Genomic DNA, 14790 nt, shown 5'->3' on the forward strand with positions numbered 1-14790 from the left:
CATCTCTGGACACCCCTGCCTAGGGTGGCAGCCCCATGAGAGACCACTGTGCCTGGTTTGATGGCCAGTAAAAGTTGGGGGACATCATGGACATTGGATGAAATTCACCATTGGGGGGAGCAGCCCCTCATGGCCATTATTATACTTGGGGACGGATTTGAGGCCCTTTGTTAACAGGCATCAGGAAGGAAAGCTTGGGCTCATGACAAAGGGAAAAGCTATTCCCTCCTTGTCTAGCCCAGTCCTAGGCATGACAAGCCACTCCATCAAGGGCTTCCTGTTTATGAGCACCAGCTCCAGCTAGAGGGAAAAAACACAGCCCAGGCTGAGGGCTCGCATGTCCCTTCACACATTACCTTCCCCTGGAGCGTGGTGTTGTGTGGCAACTACATCCCAGGCTGACCTCACCCTAGTAGGTGGGGCAAAAGCCCCACTGAAACTGGTGTTTATGAACATAGCGTGGCACAGTGGGCCTAATTTATTATTGGGGTGGGGAAGTTTAAGGCCCCCCAAGTCCCCTGGGCCCAGCTCGGCCCCAAGGTCTTCTGCCCGGGGCGGACCTGGAGCGCACAGCCCACCCCACTGGCCCCCAGGAACCCACCTCGCGGAGCTTGGTCAGCTTCTGCATGCGCACAGGCTGCACTTGTATCTGGAGGTCTTTGAGTCCAGGTGCCTTGGCCAGCTTGCTGCTAGCTTTGCCCGCAAAACGCTTCTCTTCCTCTGTCAGCGGCAGCTTGGCAAGCACTTTCTGCAGCCGGGGGCCAGGTTCTTCAGGAACACTGTCCCAGGAGACCCCCCGCAGCAGGGGTGGTCGGGAAGGAGGGGGCCGCAGCTCAGCTTTGGAGCCAGCCTTGGACCCTGTCGGCTCTCCAGCTGTGCCTTTTCCCTGCGGAGCCGGGGGAGCTGCGCCTCCAGAGCCCTGGGCTGGACTTTTGGGCAGAGGGTTGCCCTCCCTGGCTGTCTTCAGGAGCAGCTTGCCCAGCTCGCTCTCAGCAGGGCCAGGCTGGGGGCTGTTGAGGGCCATTTTCCCACCACTGCCTATGCCAGAAGCTGGGGCCTTGGAGGTGGCCTCAGGGCACTGCAGGGGATCAAAGTTTTCCTTTTGTTCTATTGCAATCTCTTTGGATTTTTCAACTGTGGGAGAACGAGGACTCAGCCTGCCCTGAGACACTTTCCTCTGGTCATTCTGCTTCCGGTCAGCTAGCCCTTTGGGGGTATTCTGAAAGAGACAAGGTAGAGGTGGACCTCAGAGGCAGGTAGGGGAGGAGACAGGTGGAACCAATTCTGCTGTGGGGCCTCTGTCCCCACAGGCTCTGTTGAGGGGTGTGTGTGAGTGTGTGTGTGTGTGTGTGTGTGTGTGTGTGTAGGGGTGTGAGCTAGGTGGAAGGGGAGGGCTTCTCAGTGAAGTCTGAGCCAATAAAAGGGACCCACAGACAAGCCTGAGGTTTGTAAAACAGAAAAGGGACCTGTCATTTAAAACCTGCCAAGAACTTCCCAAGGGCTAGGACCTATGGAGGAGAGTGGAACAGAGGACAACCTGGGGTAGTCACTGGTTTTGGCCTTAACTCAGTTGCTCCAGATTCTAGTACTGGCTCTGCCTGGCAAGGCCCTTAACTTTTAGGGACTCATATTTCTCATCAGGTTTGTGAAGCCTCTGAAACTGTATGCAAATACTCGTGTGTGTGTGTGTGTGTGTGTGTGTGTGCGCGTGTATGTTTTATATGCATCTCTCTGGGAAGAGAATTTATAGCATTTCACAATTTCTCAGCAGTTCAATGATCCAAAGGAAGTTAAGAATCATTGGATGAGGTGATTCTTGCAAAGGTGGTATCTTAATGCTCAGAAGTTTACTCTCTTTCATTTCCCAAGGGAAACCTGCTTTGTGAGGGGCCCGTGGGCCCATGTCTGGATACTTGTGTGGCTGCCTTGTGTGTGTGCTGAGACTCCCCCAGAGGACTCTAACCCCGACCCAGTTCTCGATGAGACGATGTTCTGTGCTGCCCTCAACCCCCTCATGGGCACTGTGCTCTGAGCGGCTGTGGTGCCCTTTTATTGCTCATCAGCAAAGATGAGATTTTCCTGGCTGCCCCTCAGCAGAATCCTAACCAGGCCTGGTGGTTTCCTGCAGTTTTCACTAGAGCAGTCTTGCCTGGCTGTTGCTGGTCGCTGGGGGTACCTGGGGGTGCAGGGCTATGGGCGGGACCACCACGGAGGTCACCCCTGCTGCATCCTGCTTCCTTACTCCCTCCACCTCAGACTTCCAATCACAACAGGGCAGGAACCACCTAGCTTTCCCAGCCTCAGCTCTCCCCTCATGCATACCCACTGGCAGGCTACCCAGAGCCAGCCCAGGCTTCTGGGACACTGTGTCTCCCACGCCCGAATCATCCAAATGGGGGCTTAAACTCACAGGCTCGCAAAGGTGAGGTGAAGAGACTTCGGCCTCATCCCCCTTCTGCTAGAGAAAGAAAATATGAGTCAGTCAGCACGTGAAGGGGCCATGTGTCCTCTTGAAACACCCCGAAGGAGGCCCCCAGCCGAGGTATGGAGGCCTCCCCCACCAGCACCCTTATTTCAGTGGGTCACGAAGGGCCTCTTGGTGGCTAAGGGCTCAGAGGCGAGACCAGTTGGCATAAAAATCCCAAATGAGGCCCATGTTACCTGTGATGGAGCTCCAGGTAGAGGGGACTGTGGGCCACCGCAGGCATCCAAACCTGGAAAGGTCCAGACACTGGTGAGTGATGTCCCCCGCACCCCAGACTCTAAATTGTCCCTTTAGCAAAAATACAGCTACCTTCCCAGAATGTCCTCCCTCGATTCCCTCAGGCCTGGGAGCCAGTAATGCCACCGTTTGTGGAATACCTCTCATATGCCAGGTTCTGTGGTGAGCCCGGAAACCACATAAGGAAACTGAGGCAGAGGGAGATCAAGGTCACAGAGCCAGGCAGTGTCAGCTCTGGGATTTGAATCCAGGTTGCTGGCCTGAACCTGAGCTCGCCCCACAGCTCTGGGAAAGGCAGGCTGCTCTCCCTAGCACCCTGTCCCTTCCCCTGCTGATCTGAGGGTGTGGCCCTGAAAATGCCTAATGAAAGGGGAGAAACCAAAAAGCAGAGTGGCCTCAATAGAGGCCTTTCCAAATAAGCTCTAAGCTGACCTCTGAGTCTTCTCTGGGCAGAGAGTGCCAGCCATAGGCTCCTTGCCCCATCCTCACCCAGCGTGCCTCCTCCTGGGTTAGGCCTGTCTTCCCACATTAGCTCAAAACCACAAGATAAAGTACATCTTCTTCCTCTGAGGCAGACCAGCCAGGCCCAGTGGGGTGCACCCCTGGGAAGGGGGCCAAACAGGCGGCTTAGCTGGGAAGCCTGAAGGACGGGGTCCTTCTGGTCAGACCATGGGAGGGGCTGAGCTGCCACCCAAAGGGAGAAACCAGGGTAGGAAATGCCAGGGGTTGGAGCTCACCAGTCAGCGTGGGGACAGTGAGTGAGTTGCTCCGAGAGGCTGCAGGAGAAGCTCCGGGGCTGAGGTTTGGGGAGACAGCTGTGGAGACAGACACAAACTGGCCAGCATTTGTGAAGGTTTAGGACTTCAGCCTAACAAAGACATCCTTTCAGGTATTTCTGAGCCCTGGGAGCTGGGTCTGCCTTGTTAAGGCCAGGGGCTGATTGCAGATTGCCATATAAGATGCCTACTACAGCCTAACACCTCCCTGCTGTCAGCCCATCAGAGGGGCACTCAGGTCATTTAGGGGCTGAGGATTGGGGTCATACCCTCAGCCTGCTTGGCCTGACTTCACAACACCTTCTGGAAACAAAGGACCTGGCATTGCTTGGCAGGTACAGCTCCAAAGGCTATACCTCCTAGGTTTGCCAGGATAGCCCTGACTTCAAATGCTCCCCTTGCCTTCTAAGTGCTTTCAGGCTTATCTAAAACTTGCCTCAACACTTTGCTCATGAAAAAGAGTGACTTTAGCCAAAAGTATAGCAGGGTGGATTGTGGATTTCAGGGCCCAGGAAAACCTTCCTTCTGATTCAGAAATTCCATAAAGATACAAAGACCACATTGCCTTCCCTTCAGAGCCTAGGGTCCTTGCTGGGGTCCAGAACTAGAAACCGGGGAGAGAGAGCCCAGTGCAGGCCTCTGCAGACCTTTGCTGAGGAGGTACCCAGAGAGCGGGGCCTTCTGGGAGAGGTGAGGACGCCATACAGACTCTACCCACATAGGGTGACCCTGGAATCTGTGCACACGGGCATCACAGAGAATTTCTCTCCAAGCAGAATTCAGGGCTGGGGTAGCCCCAGTCAAGTTCATGGATATCATATGGGCTGACATTTCTTGTAGAAACAGGAGGCTACAATGGTCACACACAGGCCCCAACAAACAAAAAGCAAAGTTTTCTGGGCTAGAGTTGGGTCAGTTATTTTGGAGCTTCTGAAACAGGGCACGATGTCCTCTCCTCACAGGATCCTCTCCATAAGGACTCCTGGGCCTAGAGGCCTGGGGGCAGATGAGTCACAGGCCACCCTTTGAAAGCAGGGCTCCCAGAGAAGCTGGGGCCTGGTCCTCCCCACCCCTGCGCCTCCTCAGAGGGACTCAGGGTAGCCCCCTGTACATCCTACCTGACAGGGACTCTGCAGGGCTGCTCCTGGACTTCCTCCCGCGGCGGGTCAGGAATCGCTCACTCACCGACTTGGCTTCTTCCAGCAGTGCCAGGTTTTTCTTCTTGTCCTCCTCTGAGATGCTGATGTCTGGCAGCCGGTCATTTACCAGGTCAATGACGTGCCCCGCAGGGTCTGCAGAGGGAAGGTGGGTGCAGGGTGAGAGCCAGAGAATCCTTGGCCCCTGGCTGACAGGCCCTGCCACCCCACACCTCAGCCCAGAGATGTTGCCCAGGGCAGACTTGTCCAGCCAAACCTCAACTCAATGCCGGGCTATGGAGAGGGCTGCGTGGGGACAGGCAGGGCTTCCTCAGCAGTCCTGGCCCCTCCGGCTTAGTGCTTGTGACTGTGGCAGGTCCTCTGTCACAAACGGTCATGAAGCCATCTAGGTTCCCAGGATTGTCCTGAACTCTGCTCTTAGGGAAAGCCATCGGGAGCCTCACCACTGTGCTATCTGCTCCCCTAGCATGTTCTTCCTTCAGGGCTCTGTCTCTTCAACAAACTGATGAGCCTACGGTGTGTGGGTTAAGGGAGCAGTCCCAAGATCATGGGCCAAAGCCACAATCCCATAGCTCCCGTCTCTCCCTTCTTGACTCCACTCACACTGTTTACCCCCATCCTTCTCCAAAGCTGCCCCTTCTCCAGCAGGCCTTCTCTGGGGAATGACACCCAGCTGCTTGGAAACATAAAAGTCACGCCACACTCCTCCCTCTTCCTCAGTACCCCCACATCCAACCAACTGATCGAGTTCTGGTCATCATCTATTTCACAAATGTCTCTGGAACATGCCCCTTCTCTCCATTCTTGTTCATTAGTTCTTACCTACACAATTGCATCAGCCATCTCATAGGTCTCCTATGTCCAGACCATCCCCTCCAGCCCCTTCTTCACTGCCTATCAGAGTGACCTTGCTAAGAGCCGTATCTGACCATGCAGTTCTCCTGTCTCCCCTCATCAGGATTCCTCACGGTCCCCAGTGTGACATCCAAACGCCAAACCAGGCCCAGCCACTTTTGCTGACCCAACATGCTCCTCCCAAGGCCCATGCCCTCCAGCCCCTCAGTGGTGAACGGCTCCCCAGCCTCCACTCTCCTTTCTTTTAGTCACGCTCCCCAGTTTGCTTTGGGTGAAAGCCCTCTGAGTCTCCATTACATTAGTTAGGAAGGAGCTAAACCCCACTCCCCACCTCGTCCCAAGTGCCAGGATTGGACTGTGAACCAGCCTTAGCCAATGAGTTCAATCTCCCTGGCCACAGTGATCAGCGCAGGAATGGCCATGGGTGGCCAATGAGAGGCAGTCCTGGGAATTGTATTGGGAATATGGGGAAGAGGAACTCTGTTTGCACTGATGGGACGTAATCCTAGAGTTGCTGGTCTCAAGAAGAAGCTAACACACAAGAGAGGAGACTTGAAATATGGGATGCGACAATTAGTAATGGCCCAGCTTGAGTACCTGGATTCAAATTCCCTGAAACCACATGCCTTGGTTTTCATTTGTTTTGATTGTTTTTTGCCATAAGCTAGTTTGAGTTGGGTTTCTATCATTAAAGAGTCCTGAGTAATACACACAATAGAACACTCAGTTGCTCTGTATGGCTTCTCCGTACCATGTTATTTTTTTCACCTGGGATGCAATGCCTTCCCCCCCCACTTTTGTCTATCTGTCCAACTCTCTAAGGCACAACTCAAATACTCTCGCCTCTGAAATACCTATCCAATCTTCCCCTTTCCCAAAGAGAATTGGACCCCTTGCTGCCTCAGTTTCCCTAACATTTCTATGAAGGTCCTTACAATACAATGTCCTGATTATATCTTCACTTCTCAGTCTCATCATAGACTATAAGCAACATGAAAGCAAGAACCAAGTCTGTGTCATATCTTTGCTCTGAAGGTCCAGAGCAGGCCCTGAGAGACTGTTGGGGGAACAAGTGGGTGGCCCTGCATTTAGGCACCTGCCTACCTGGGTTGGGGGGCAGTAGGGCTCTGCTTCCTGCACCCCAGAATTGAGCCTCACAGCTGTTCTCTTTTTCATTTCCTTATCTTCCTTTTCACATTCTGGTTTTTTTACCAAAAGAAACTGAGATGAGACATCTTACTTCTTTGGGTTCAAACACAGAGGGGTGAGTGATCAACTTTACCCTGTTATGCTTTGTGGAGACAGAGTCCCAGAGAGCAGTTTCCAGGCTCTCGACCTCACGTGGAAAGGTGTTGGCTCGGGTAGTAGATGGCCATCAGCTGTGACTACCTGGCCATCAGCTGTTACCGGTTAGCCATTAGCCACTGATATAACCACCGTAGCTACATTGGTTGGTTGGTTAGTTGGTTGGCAGAGAAGTGGACGGCGGGTTGCGGATCATGTGGCTCCTGCTTCCTGTGTCTCCAACCCAGCCGCCAGCGAGACTATAGTGGTATGACTCCCTATCTGTGGCCCCATTGGTGTTTCTTTTTGGCCTCACCATATCCTGCGTTGTTGTGTGGGGAGCGGGAGCTGAGACCCCGCCTGACACCTTGCATGACCTGCTTGTAGGGATGGGCCTGCCTGAGGAACAAGAGAGGACAAGGGGCCCAGCCCAGCCAAGCTGCCTGACCTCAGTCTTCCTACTCAAACACACAGAAGGTGTGTTTGACCCTTATGGTTGTAGAAATAAGATTAAAAAAAGGCCTAGCCCTTACCCACAGAAGTCAGCGAAGCAGTGGAAACCTTCAAGTGTCGGTGAGAAAGCCTCCTGTGGGGACTGTGAGCTCTGAAAGATAGAATAGAGCCATCTTGCTAAGAAAATTTGTCCACAGCTTGGAAACAGGCAAACAGATGCCTGTATATTCTTTCAAAGTCATATGAGAGTATCGTTTTACAAGCTAGACTAAACTAGGGAACTTGTTAGACATGCAAATTCTCAGGCTCCACCCCAGACCTACTGGATCAGAAACTCGAGAAATGAGGCCCAGACATCTTGTTTGGACAAGCGCCCCAGGTGACTCTGATGCATACTAAAGTTTTCAAATCACTGCCCTAAAGAGACGTAACTTGGACTACGTACTAGTCATTAGGGCCCAGACTCTGAGTGAATATCTAATTTACAGACAACTCATAAAATATAAATAATTGTTGTCTGGTAGAGATGCAAATGATTTCTGCTTGGGAGAAAAGATAAAAATATGGTTTCATTGTCCTATAGAACATTAACCTACTTTATATCTAACTTAGCAGTTTTATTCCATCATTCTTCCCCTCCCCACTGCTTATATATATGTGTATAAATTTCTTATATCCTTCTTTGAACTGGCTTTGTTATCCTGATGGGTCCCTCAGTCATGAGTCAAATATATCTTTGACACATGCTAACTATATATTTGTATGAGAATTATCTTTGTCACATTTTGGAAAGTGTGCTTAGACAATCTCATTCTAGCTAGACCAATGCATGGGCTGGTGCTGAGTGAAATGGAGTGACACCCCCATGCACGTGAGCCAGTGTCCCTCCTAAGAGGTCATGCTTCACACACGACCACTTTGGCAGGGGCAGGATTCTACAGTCAAAGACTCACATCTGGCAGGTCTGTTTGCAAACATCTGGGCAATTATTATAGAAAACTCCTCTGCTATGGTTTGTGCTCTCCTTAAAGGCTAGCAGAATGCAAAGAGCCAAATCCAGGAGGGGAAAAATAATTTGGGGGTGGGGGGAGATAATGGAAAAATCCCAAGCTCTCTCTTCCATTTTGAAAAACTGCTTGATTGTATTCAATGAAATATTTCAAGAAAGAAGGAAAGATTTATAAAAAATATATATATTGCTATCTAATCCCTGTGCTAGGAAATGTTGTTGTTCACAGTGCAAAGACCAGGCACCTGGGTGTACCTGTTGGCCAGGTTTTTGTCAGTTTCTCCTTCCGGTGAACTGGCATCCCCAGTCAGGACGATGGTGGGTGGGCTGCAAGATAGTCCCGTGGTGGGAGGGCCCTAGTGGTTCAGAACGAAAATACAGATGGAATTAGGCTTGGGATGGAGAAAGCTTCCAGGAGCTGGAGCTTTATTCCAGCATCATGACACTCAGAGCCATCTTGATAAGGGGACGAATACAGTTTATCAGGATTATTCAGAGGAAAAAAATAAATACATAGGCAGTTTCTCCTTCATGCCCCAGCAGGCATTCACCTAAGCTTCACACGATCTACTTTGCATGCACTAAAATGAGGGAACCTCTAAGCCATCCCTGGTGACAATCTAGAAAATCACTGACAATATAGGAAAAAGTGCTGTGGGGCCCCCAGACGTGTGGTCAGCCTGGGTGGGGAAGAATAGAAGCCAAGAGAAAAGGTGGTGGCACCCACACATTCCTGATAGTGACAATCCTGCATCTGGTTAATGTGCTTACAACCTCCTCCACCCACGTCATCATTTTTTTTTAAACCTTTTTGTTAAGTGTGATTGCTGTACAAAAAGCTGTATATATTTCATGTAAACTTGATGAGTTTAGAGGTAAGCATACATCTTTGAAACCCTCACCACCATCTATGGCCACATAAACCTATCCATCACTTCCAAAATGTCCTCCTGCCTTTGATTTATGATGCTAATCATAATGAGAACAGTGAGAAGAGCTACCTCCCTCGCAAAACATTAGGTCTGCGATACAGTGTTGTTAACTCCAGGCTCCTAGAGCTCCAGGACTTCACTCGTCTTGTACAACTCCCACGTCATCTTGATGGCGCCCCTTCCTATACGGCCTCGTGGGTGACTGTTAACCGTGAGAATGCCAACTGAAACACGGACTGTGCTTGCAGTGTGTGCGTGAGGTTCCTTTCCTGGGTGGAGTTTACTTTAACCATGGAAAGGTTGAGCTCTGAAAAGTACCCATTTCATGTTTTGTTTGTCATATTTAGAAATTTTCTGTCTTGCCTGAATCCTTTGGTGAACAAGAAAAAAATGGACTTTAGCTAAAATATTATTTTCACGCTCATTATATTGTATGGTTTCTGCCGCCCCTTGGGGAGGGCTTTTATAAGTTCCCAGCATGCATTGGTGCAGATGGTCTATCTAGGTCCATGTAAAGGGGCAGGAGGGGGCAATCATTCATTTCTGCGTGATGTGTCCTGAAAAAGAAAATCATGGTGGTGGTGATGGTGTTATACTATATACCCATTTCCAAGACTTGAGTATATTCAGGCTGCTAAGTAAGTAGAATACAGTTCATTTGTTTTGTTTTCTTGACATACTATCGATTTCCCAAAGCAATTTGAAGTAACCAACAGTAAAGTATAAGATATAAAAACATGAGACTATAAAAATGGAGAAACAATACGATAAATATGAATATCCCGAGCAGATAAAGAGAAATGCATGCTCCTTCTAACCATTCATGGTTCCATCTAAAGTTAAACGATTTAATCTGAAACCTAATGAAGCTGTGATGCTATGGTCCAGGCTTTAAGATGGAAAGCTTTACACAATTGACAAAAAGCCAATGCAGCCTTCACTCTCACCTCTCAAAGGGCGTGAAAGGGAACAAATCTTAACTCCCATCCTCTCCTCTCCTCTCCCCTTTGACTCTTCGTTTGCTTACCCTCCCCTCCCAAATCCTCTCTCTCTCCCTCCCTCCCTCCATCCATCCTAAAGTTACTCCTCCTGCTCCATCCAATTGTTTATTGTGCAGATTGTCTTGATTCTTCTTTTTATGATTAACTCACAAAAGTTTTCAAAAATGTTAGCATCTAAGAGAGGGGTCCGTCTGTAAACATTCGCACATTATTATGCTTTATTCTGTCCATTCATCCAGCAAGCATTTACTTACCTCTGTTATGTGTTAGAGTCTATGGTAAGGCCTGGGAAGACAAAGGTAAACCAGTCAGCCCTCTGAAATGCTTCCCAGTTAGCACAATGGGATGGAAAATGGGGTGGAAGTACCCCCCCCATGACCCCCAACCCCAGGTAACAACCAGGACTGCTGCCCTAAGTGTTGAAATCTGTGAGGTAAATGGTTTTCTGGTGGAAGTTTTCTCTGCCTTCTGGCTATAAAGGCCACTAGCAGCAAAGCTTTCCTGAGGTTGCTGTCATGTGCGGGGCTGCAGGCACCCTCACTCAGAGTGTTGGGGCATAGGTACCCCCACAGAAAGGCAGAAACAAGCCATGGGGGCAAGTGCCAAGCATGTAACCACACAACTTGAAGCTGCTTAAAAGTCAGGAGGCGAGAAGCAATCAGAAAAATTTTCTAATCCCCTGATGGAATGTCCTGGAGTGTTCCTCGCTCTCTCCTTCCAGTGTGTACAAAATATACAGTAATAAAATCAAGATTTTCTTTCCCTAATCAGCTCACAGAATGGTTGAGCAAGTTCTGGGCAACTTCTAGTGTTCTTCAAAACTGTCTTGTGGGAAACTTTCAATCTTGTGTAGGCTGTTTCACTCCTGCAGTCACTGGGGAGACTAATGCAGGAGAGAGTGTGGGACAATTCCAGGGGGCCCCTGGGGTGAAGTCTGCCAGGTTTTAATGCAATGTAAATACCCATCCCTGCTCCCACTCTGAGATGCCAAACAGAAGGCAGGGCCTCAAGAAAGTCTGTGGGGCAGTACGTCCAAATACAGAATCCGCCAGACAAGTTATTAGCTTCAGGATTTCAAGGTTCTGGGCCCTGGGAGCCATACTAATTCATGATACAGTGTGGGGGCAGAGCCCCAGAAAGTAGTTTCCAGGCTCTCGGCCTCACATAGACAGGTGCCTGGCTCAGGTAGTAAATGGCCATCAACTGTGATTGCATGGCCATCAGCTGTGGCTAGTTGGCCGTCAGCTGTAACCAGTGAGCCATTGGCCACTAATATAACTGCTGTGGCTACGCTAGCAGAGAGAAGGAGAAGAAGAATGGGGGCTAGCAGGAAGATGGCGGCTGGGCTGGCAAGTGTGGATGGCGGTTTGCGGACAGTGTGGATCCAGCCTCCAGTGAGAGTATAGTGCCGCCAGAGAGAATATAGTGGTATTACTCCCCTACCTATGGCTCCATGGGTGTTCCTTTTTGGCCTCACCATATCCTGCGTTCTTGTGTGGGGAGTGGGAGCAGAGACCCCGCAGGCCGCCCAGCACGACAAATGGTGCAGCGAGCAGGGTCTCCCACACGACATACAGCTTCTCACATACTAGCTGTGTGACCTTAGGTAAGTTCTCTCACCTCTCTGTGCTTCGGTTACCTCGTCTATAAAATAACTATCTCACAGGGCAGTTAGAAGAATTAAACAGGTTGATATCGAAATAGGATTGCCCGGTAAAATACAGGATGCCCAGTAATATTTGAAGGTCAAATAAGCAATGAATAATTTCTTAGTATAAGTATGTCCCAAACATTGCATGGATATAACTTCTTTTCATTTGTTAAATCTGGCAGTTCATGGGGGGCACCTGGCTCCTAAAAGCTCAGTAAGTATCAGATGTTCTATTCTGTTATTATTGCCAGAGACTGAATTAATTACTTTGGAATTTGGTTTTGAGGAGATTGTCATTTTTAGTATGGGGTCTGAGCAATCATTTAGAGTTAAATTAGGAGGACATAGACCTTCTGATGATGGAGCCACAGAGCGCCTCCCCTGGGCATTTGGCGTACCAGCCAGGGCAGCCCACCTCCCAGGCCACCTTCACCTTGCTCCATGCCCTCTCTCACCATCTGCTTCTCAGCCCAAGTACAGGTGCCCGTGGTGAGTACAGGCACGAGAAGCCAGGGAACAAATATGGGTAGAGGAAAGTGACACTTACTCAGACCTACTCTGTGCCATGCCCTGTCCCAGACACTTCCCATGCGATTTTTCATTCAATCCTCCCAGCAATTCTGTGACTGAACCTCACAATACCCATCTACAAATTGGGGGTGATAATACCTCCTGACCTCATAGAATCATGAGGAGGAAATGAGAGGAGGAAAGGGAAGGCCCTGACCATGCAGTATGTGATCGGTACATCTCTTTTCTCTCCTCTTTCCCATTTCAATCCTACTTTACCAACAAAAAATGGACTTGTTCAGGGCTGTGCAAGTGGGAAATAGTGGAAGGGACTAAACACCAGGCCTGTTGGCTTTCCCACTACACAAGCTCCTCTTATCGTCATCTCCAGATCTCACCTCCCCTGGGTCCTGGTGTCCCGTAAGTCTTCAATACTTCTTTCTTATTCTTCCAAGCTGCACCCTCCCTCACAAGCCCCTTCCTCCAGGCAGCCCTCGAGTCAGCACAAGGCTGCACACACAGCTGAGTAAAGATAACAGGGGCAGCCCCTCACCCTTCCAGGGGACCAGCCTCCCCGGGGGTATGCTTCCCTTCCCTGGAGTCAGCCAAGCACAGGGGGGCTGGGCCATCTCCCCACAAGCTCGCCCACCCTATAATAAGACAGCAGATCACATTTTGTTCTCCTTAAATAAACTTATAGAAACATTTAAATGTTTATTTCGCTCATAAATTCCCAGGAATGCACAACAGTTTCCTAACTGCCTGGGTGCAGGGATAAATATAGGCCAGTGTCATAGACAGGAATACTATCTTCCTTTCCCCAGTGTCACATGACTAGGCCTGGGCTAGGAAACTCTAAACAGCAGCCCCGGACCCAGCCCAGGTGGGGAGTGAGCGTTGGGCTCCTGCACTGGGCCCTGGCAGAGAGAAGGACCCTGCAGGGGGGCAGAGTGGAGAAATAAAGTCAGGATGGCCCAGACCGCGATCCCAGCTGGGTGACCTCGGGGAGGTTACTTAACTTCTCTGAGTTTCATATTCTCAAACTTTGTGTGCAGCTAATCATCCCCATTTTCCGGCTTGTTTTAAGGACTCGATGAGATAAAACCATAATAATAATGCTGGGGGTGGGGGTGGAAGATGGGCAGTGTAGTGACTATGTCCCCACGTCCCTCTCTCATAGCCTGAGGGCAAATGCCTCTGGAGAGAGGGGGTCTGGACACACAGAGGAATTAGTGCTCTTGTGACATGATTGAAGGACTCTCTGGGAACTTGAGAGAAACTGATTATTCCAGCAGCAAGTCCTAAGAATACAGGAAAGAATGGAAGTGCTTCTGCTGAGGTCTGCTGGACACGAGGATCCCTGCCAAGCTCTGCAGACCAGTTCCCTGGCTCCCCAAAGGCTCCCCAGTGCCCAGCCCATGAATGCCGCCATGTACTCAGGACCTCCCTTGCCTCTGTGACCCTCTTTCCTGCCATTGTCCACTATATTACTAGGTCAGGGATAATCACCAGATTATCTGCCTTCTTTATCACTGTTTTTACTCTCATGCCAAGACACGTCAGGAGAATAGAAGTATCACAGTGTCTATTAGCCTTACCCTGTGGAGAGTGTATCACCCAGCCAACCAGTCAGCCAGCCATTCATCCATCTTCATCTCTGTCCTTTCCTCCTCCCTCCTTTCCTAGCACTGTTCCTCCTTCCACTTATTCTTCCCTTCAATACAGGCATTTAACTAACCAGCCAGCCAGTTGTCTACCCAACCTATCACACAACCATCCATGAGTCCATCCATCCACCCCTAGGCTCTGCTGGAGCCTGTGCTGAGAATTGGAGATACACACATGAAAGACACAGCCCCTGACCCTAAGTAGCTCACATGCGGGCTGACAACAGAATCAGAGAAACAAAAAACGACAATCTCCTCCATTGCTCAGAATAGGAGCTAAGGACAAATAATTACAATACACATTCCTGACCATTGTAACAACAAACATTTCTAAAATACTTTCCGCTTTGTCTTAAGCGTTTCCACACCTACACTCCCACAGCTCTTACTCTGTGACCAGAACCACTAGAAGCCATTCTGGTGGAACTGTCCTCTTGACACTTCTCCAAGTTCTTTTCCATAGAGGATGGGGTATTAAGCGCCTGCTCTCCACGCCTGGGGCCTCTGTTGTCCAGAGCACTGGCTGTACTGCTGGGTGGAACCAGGGGTGGCGGCAAAGCTGGCAGGAACACCTTAGCAGAAACTTGGGTTTGAATCTCCACTCAACCGTGCACAACAATGTGACCGATGACAATTACATAACCTCACAGAGACTCAGCTTTTTCTTTTATAAAATAGAGATATAAGGAGGGATGAGACTACATAGCAGGTGCCCAATAGATGTCTCCAACATCTAGTGCACCAGATCCTAATTTATTCCTGATCACTTATTT

General features: G+C 49.9%; 1 protein-coding gene across 13 annotated transcripts in view; it reads right to left on the reverse strand.

The window, feature by feature from the left end:
- The window catches only part of IRAG1 (inositol 1,4,5-triphosphate receptor associated 1), a 108889-nt gene that overhangs the window by 51874 nt on the left and 42225 nt on the right, over window positions 1–14790 (reverse strand). For 5 of the 13 annotated variants that reach the window (XM_074335980.1, XM_074335978.1, XM_074335981.1 and 2 more), the window contains 7 exons: window positions 8512–8612; window positions 7328–7398; window positions 4617–4790; window positions 3460–3537; window positions 2662–2714; window positions 2411–2458; window positions 602–1219 (listed from right to left, as the gene is read on the reverse strand). In XM_074335980.1, the coding sequence (XP_074192081.1) occupies window positions 602–1219; window positions 2411–2458; window positions 2662–2714; window positions 3460–3537; window positions 4617–4790; window positions 7328–7398; window positions 8512–8612 (1143 nt within the window). Of the gene's footprint in view, window positions 1–601; window positions 1220–2410; window positions 2459–2661; window positions 2715–3459; window positions 3538–4616; window positions 4791–7327; window positions 7399–8501; window positions 8613–10443; window positions 10475–14790 lie in introns of all 13 variants that reach the window. The other 8 variants (XM_074335986.1, XM_074335984.1, XM_074335982.1 and 5 more) reach the window with 4 other exon arrangements.

Source organism: Rhinolophus sinicus, linkage group LG06 (assembly GCF_036562045.2).
Source record: "Rhinolophus sinicus isolate RSC01 linkage group LG06, ASM3656204v1, whole genome shotgun sequence".
Classification (NCBI taxonomy): Eukaryota; Metazoa; Chordata; class Mammalia; order Chiroptera; family Rhinolophidae; genus Rhinolophus; species Rhinolophus sinicus.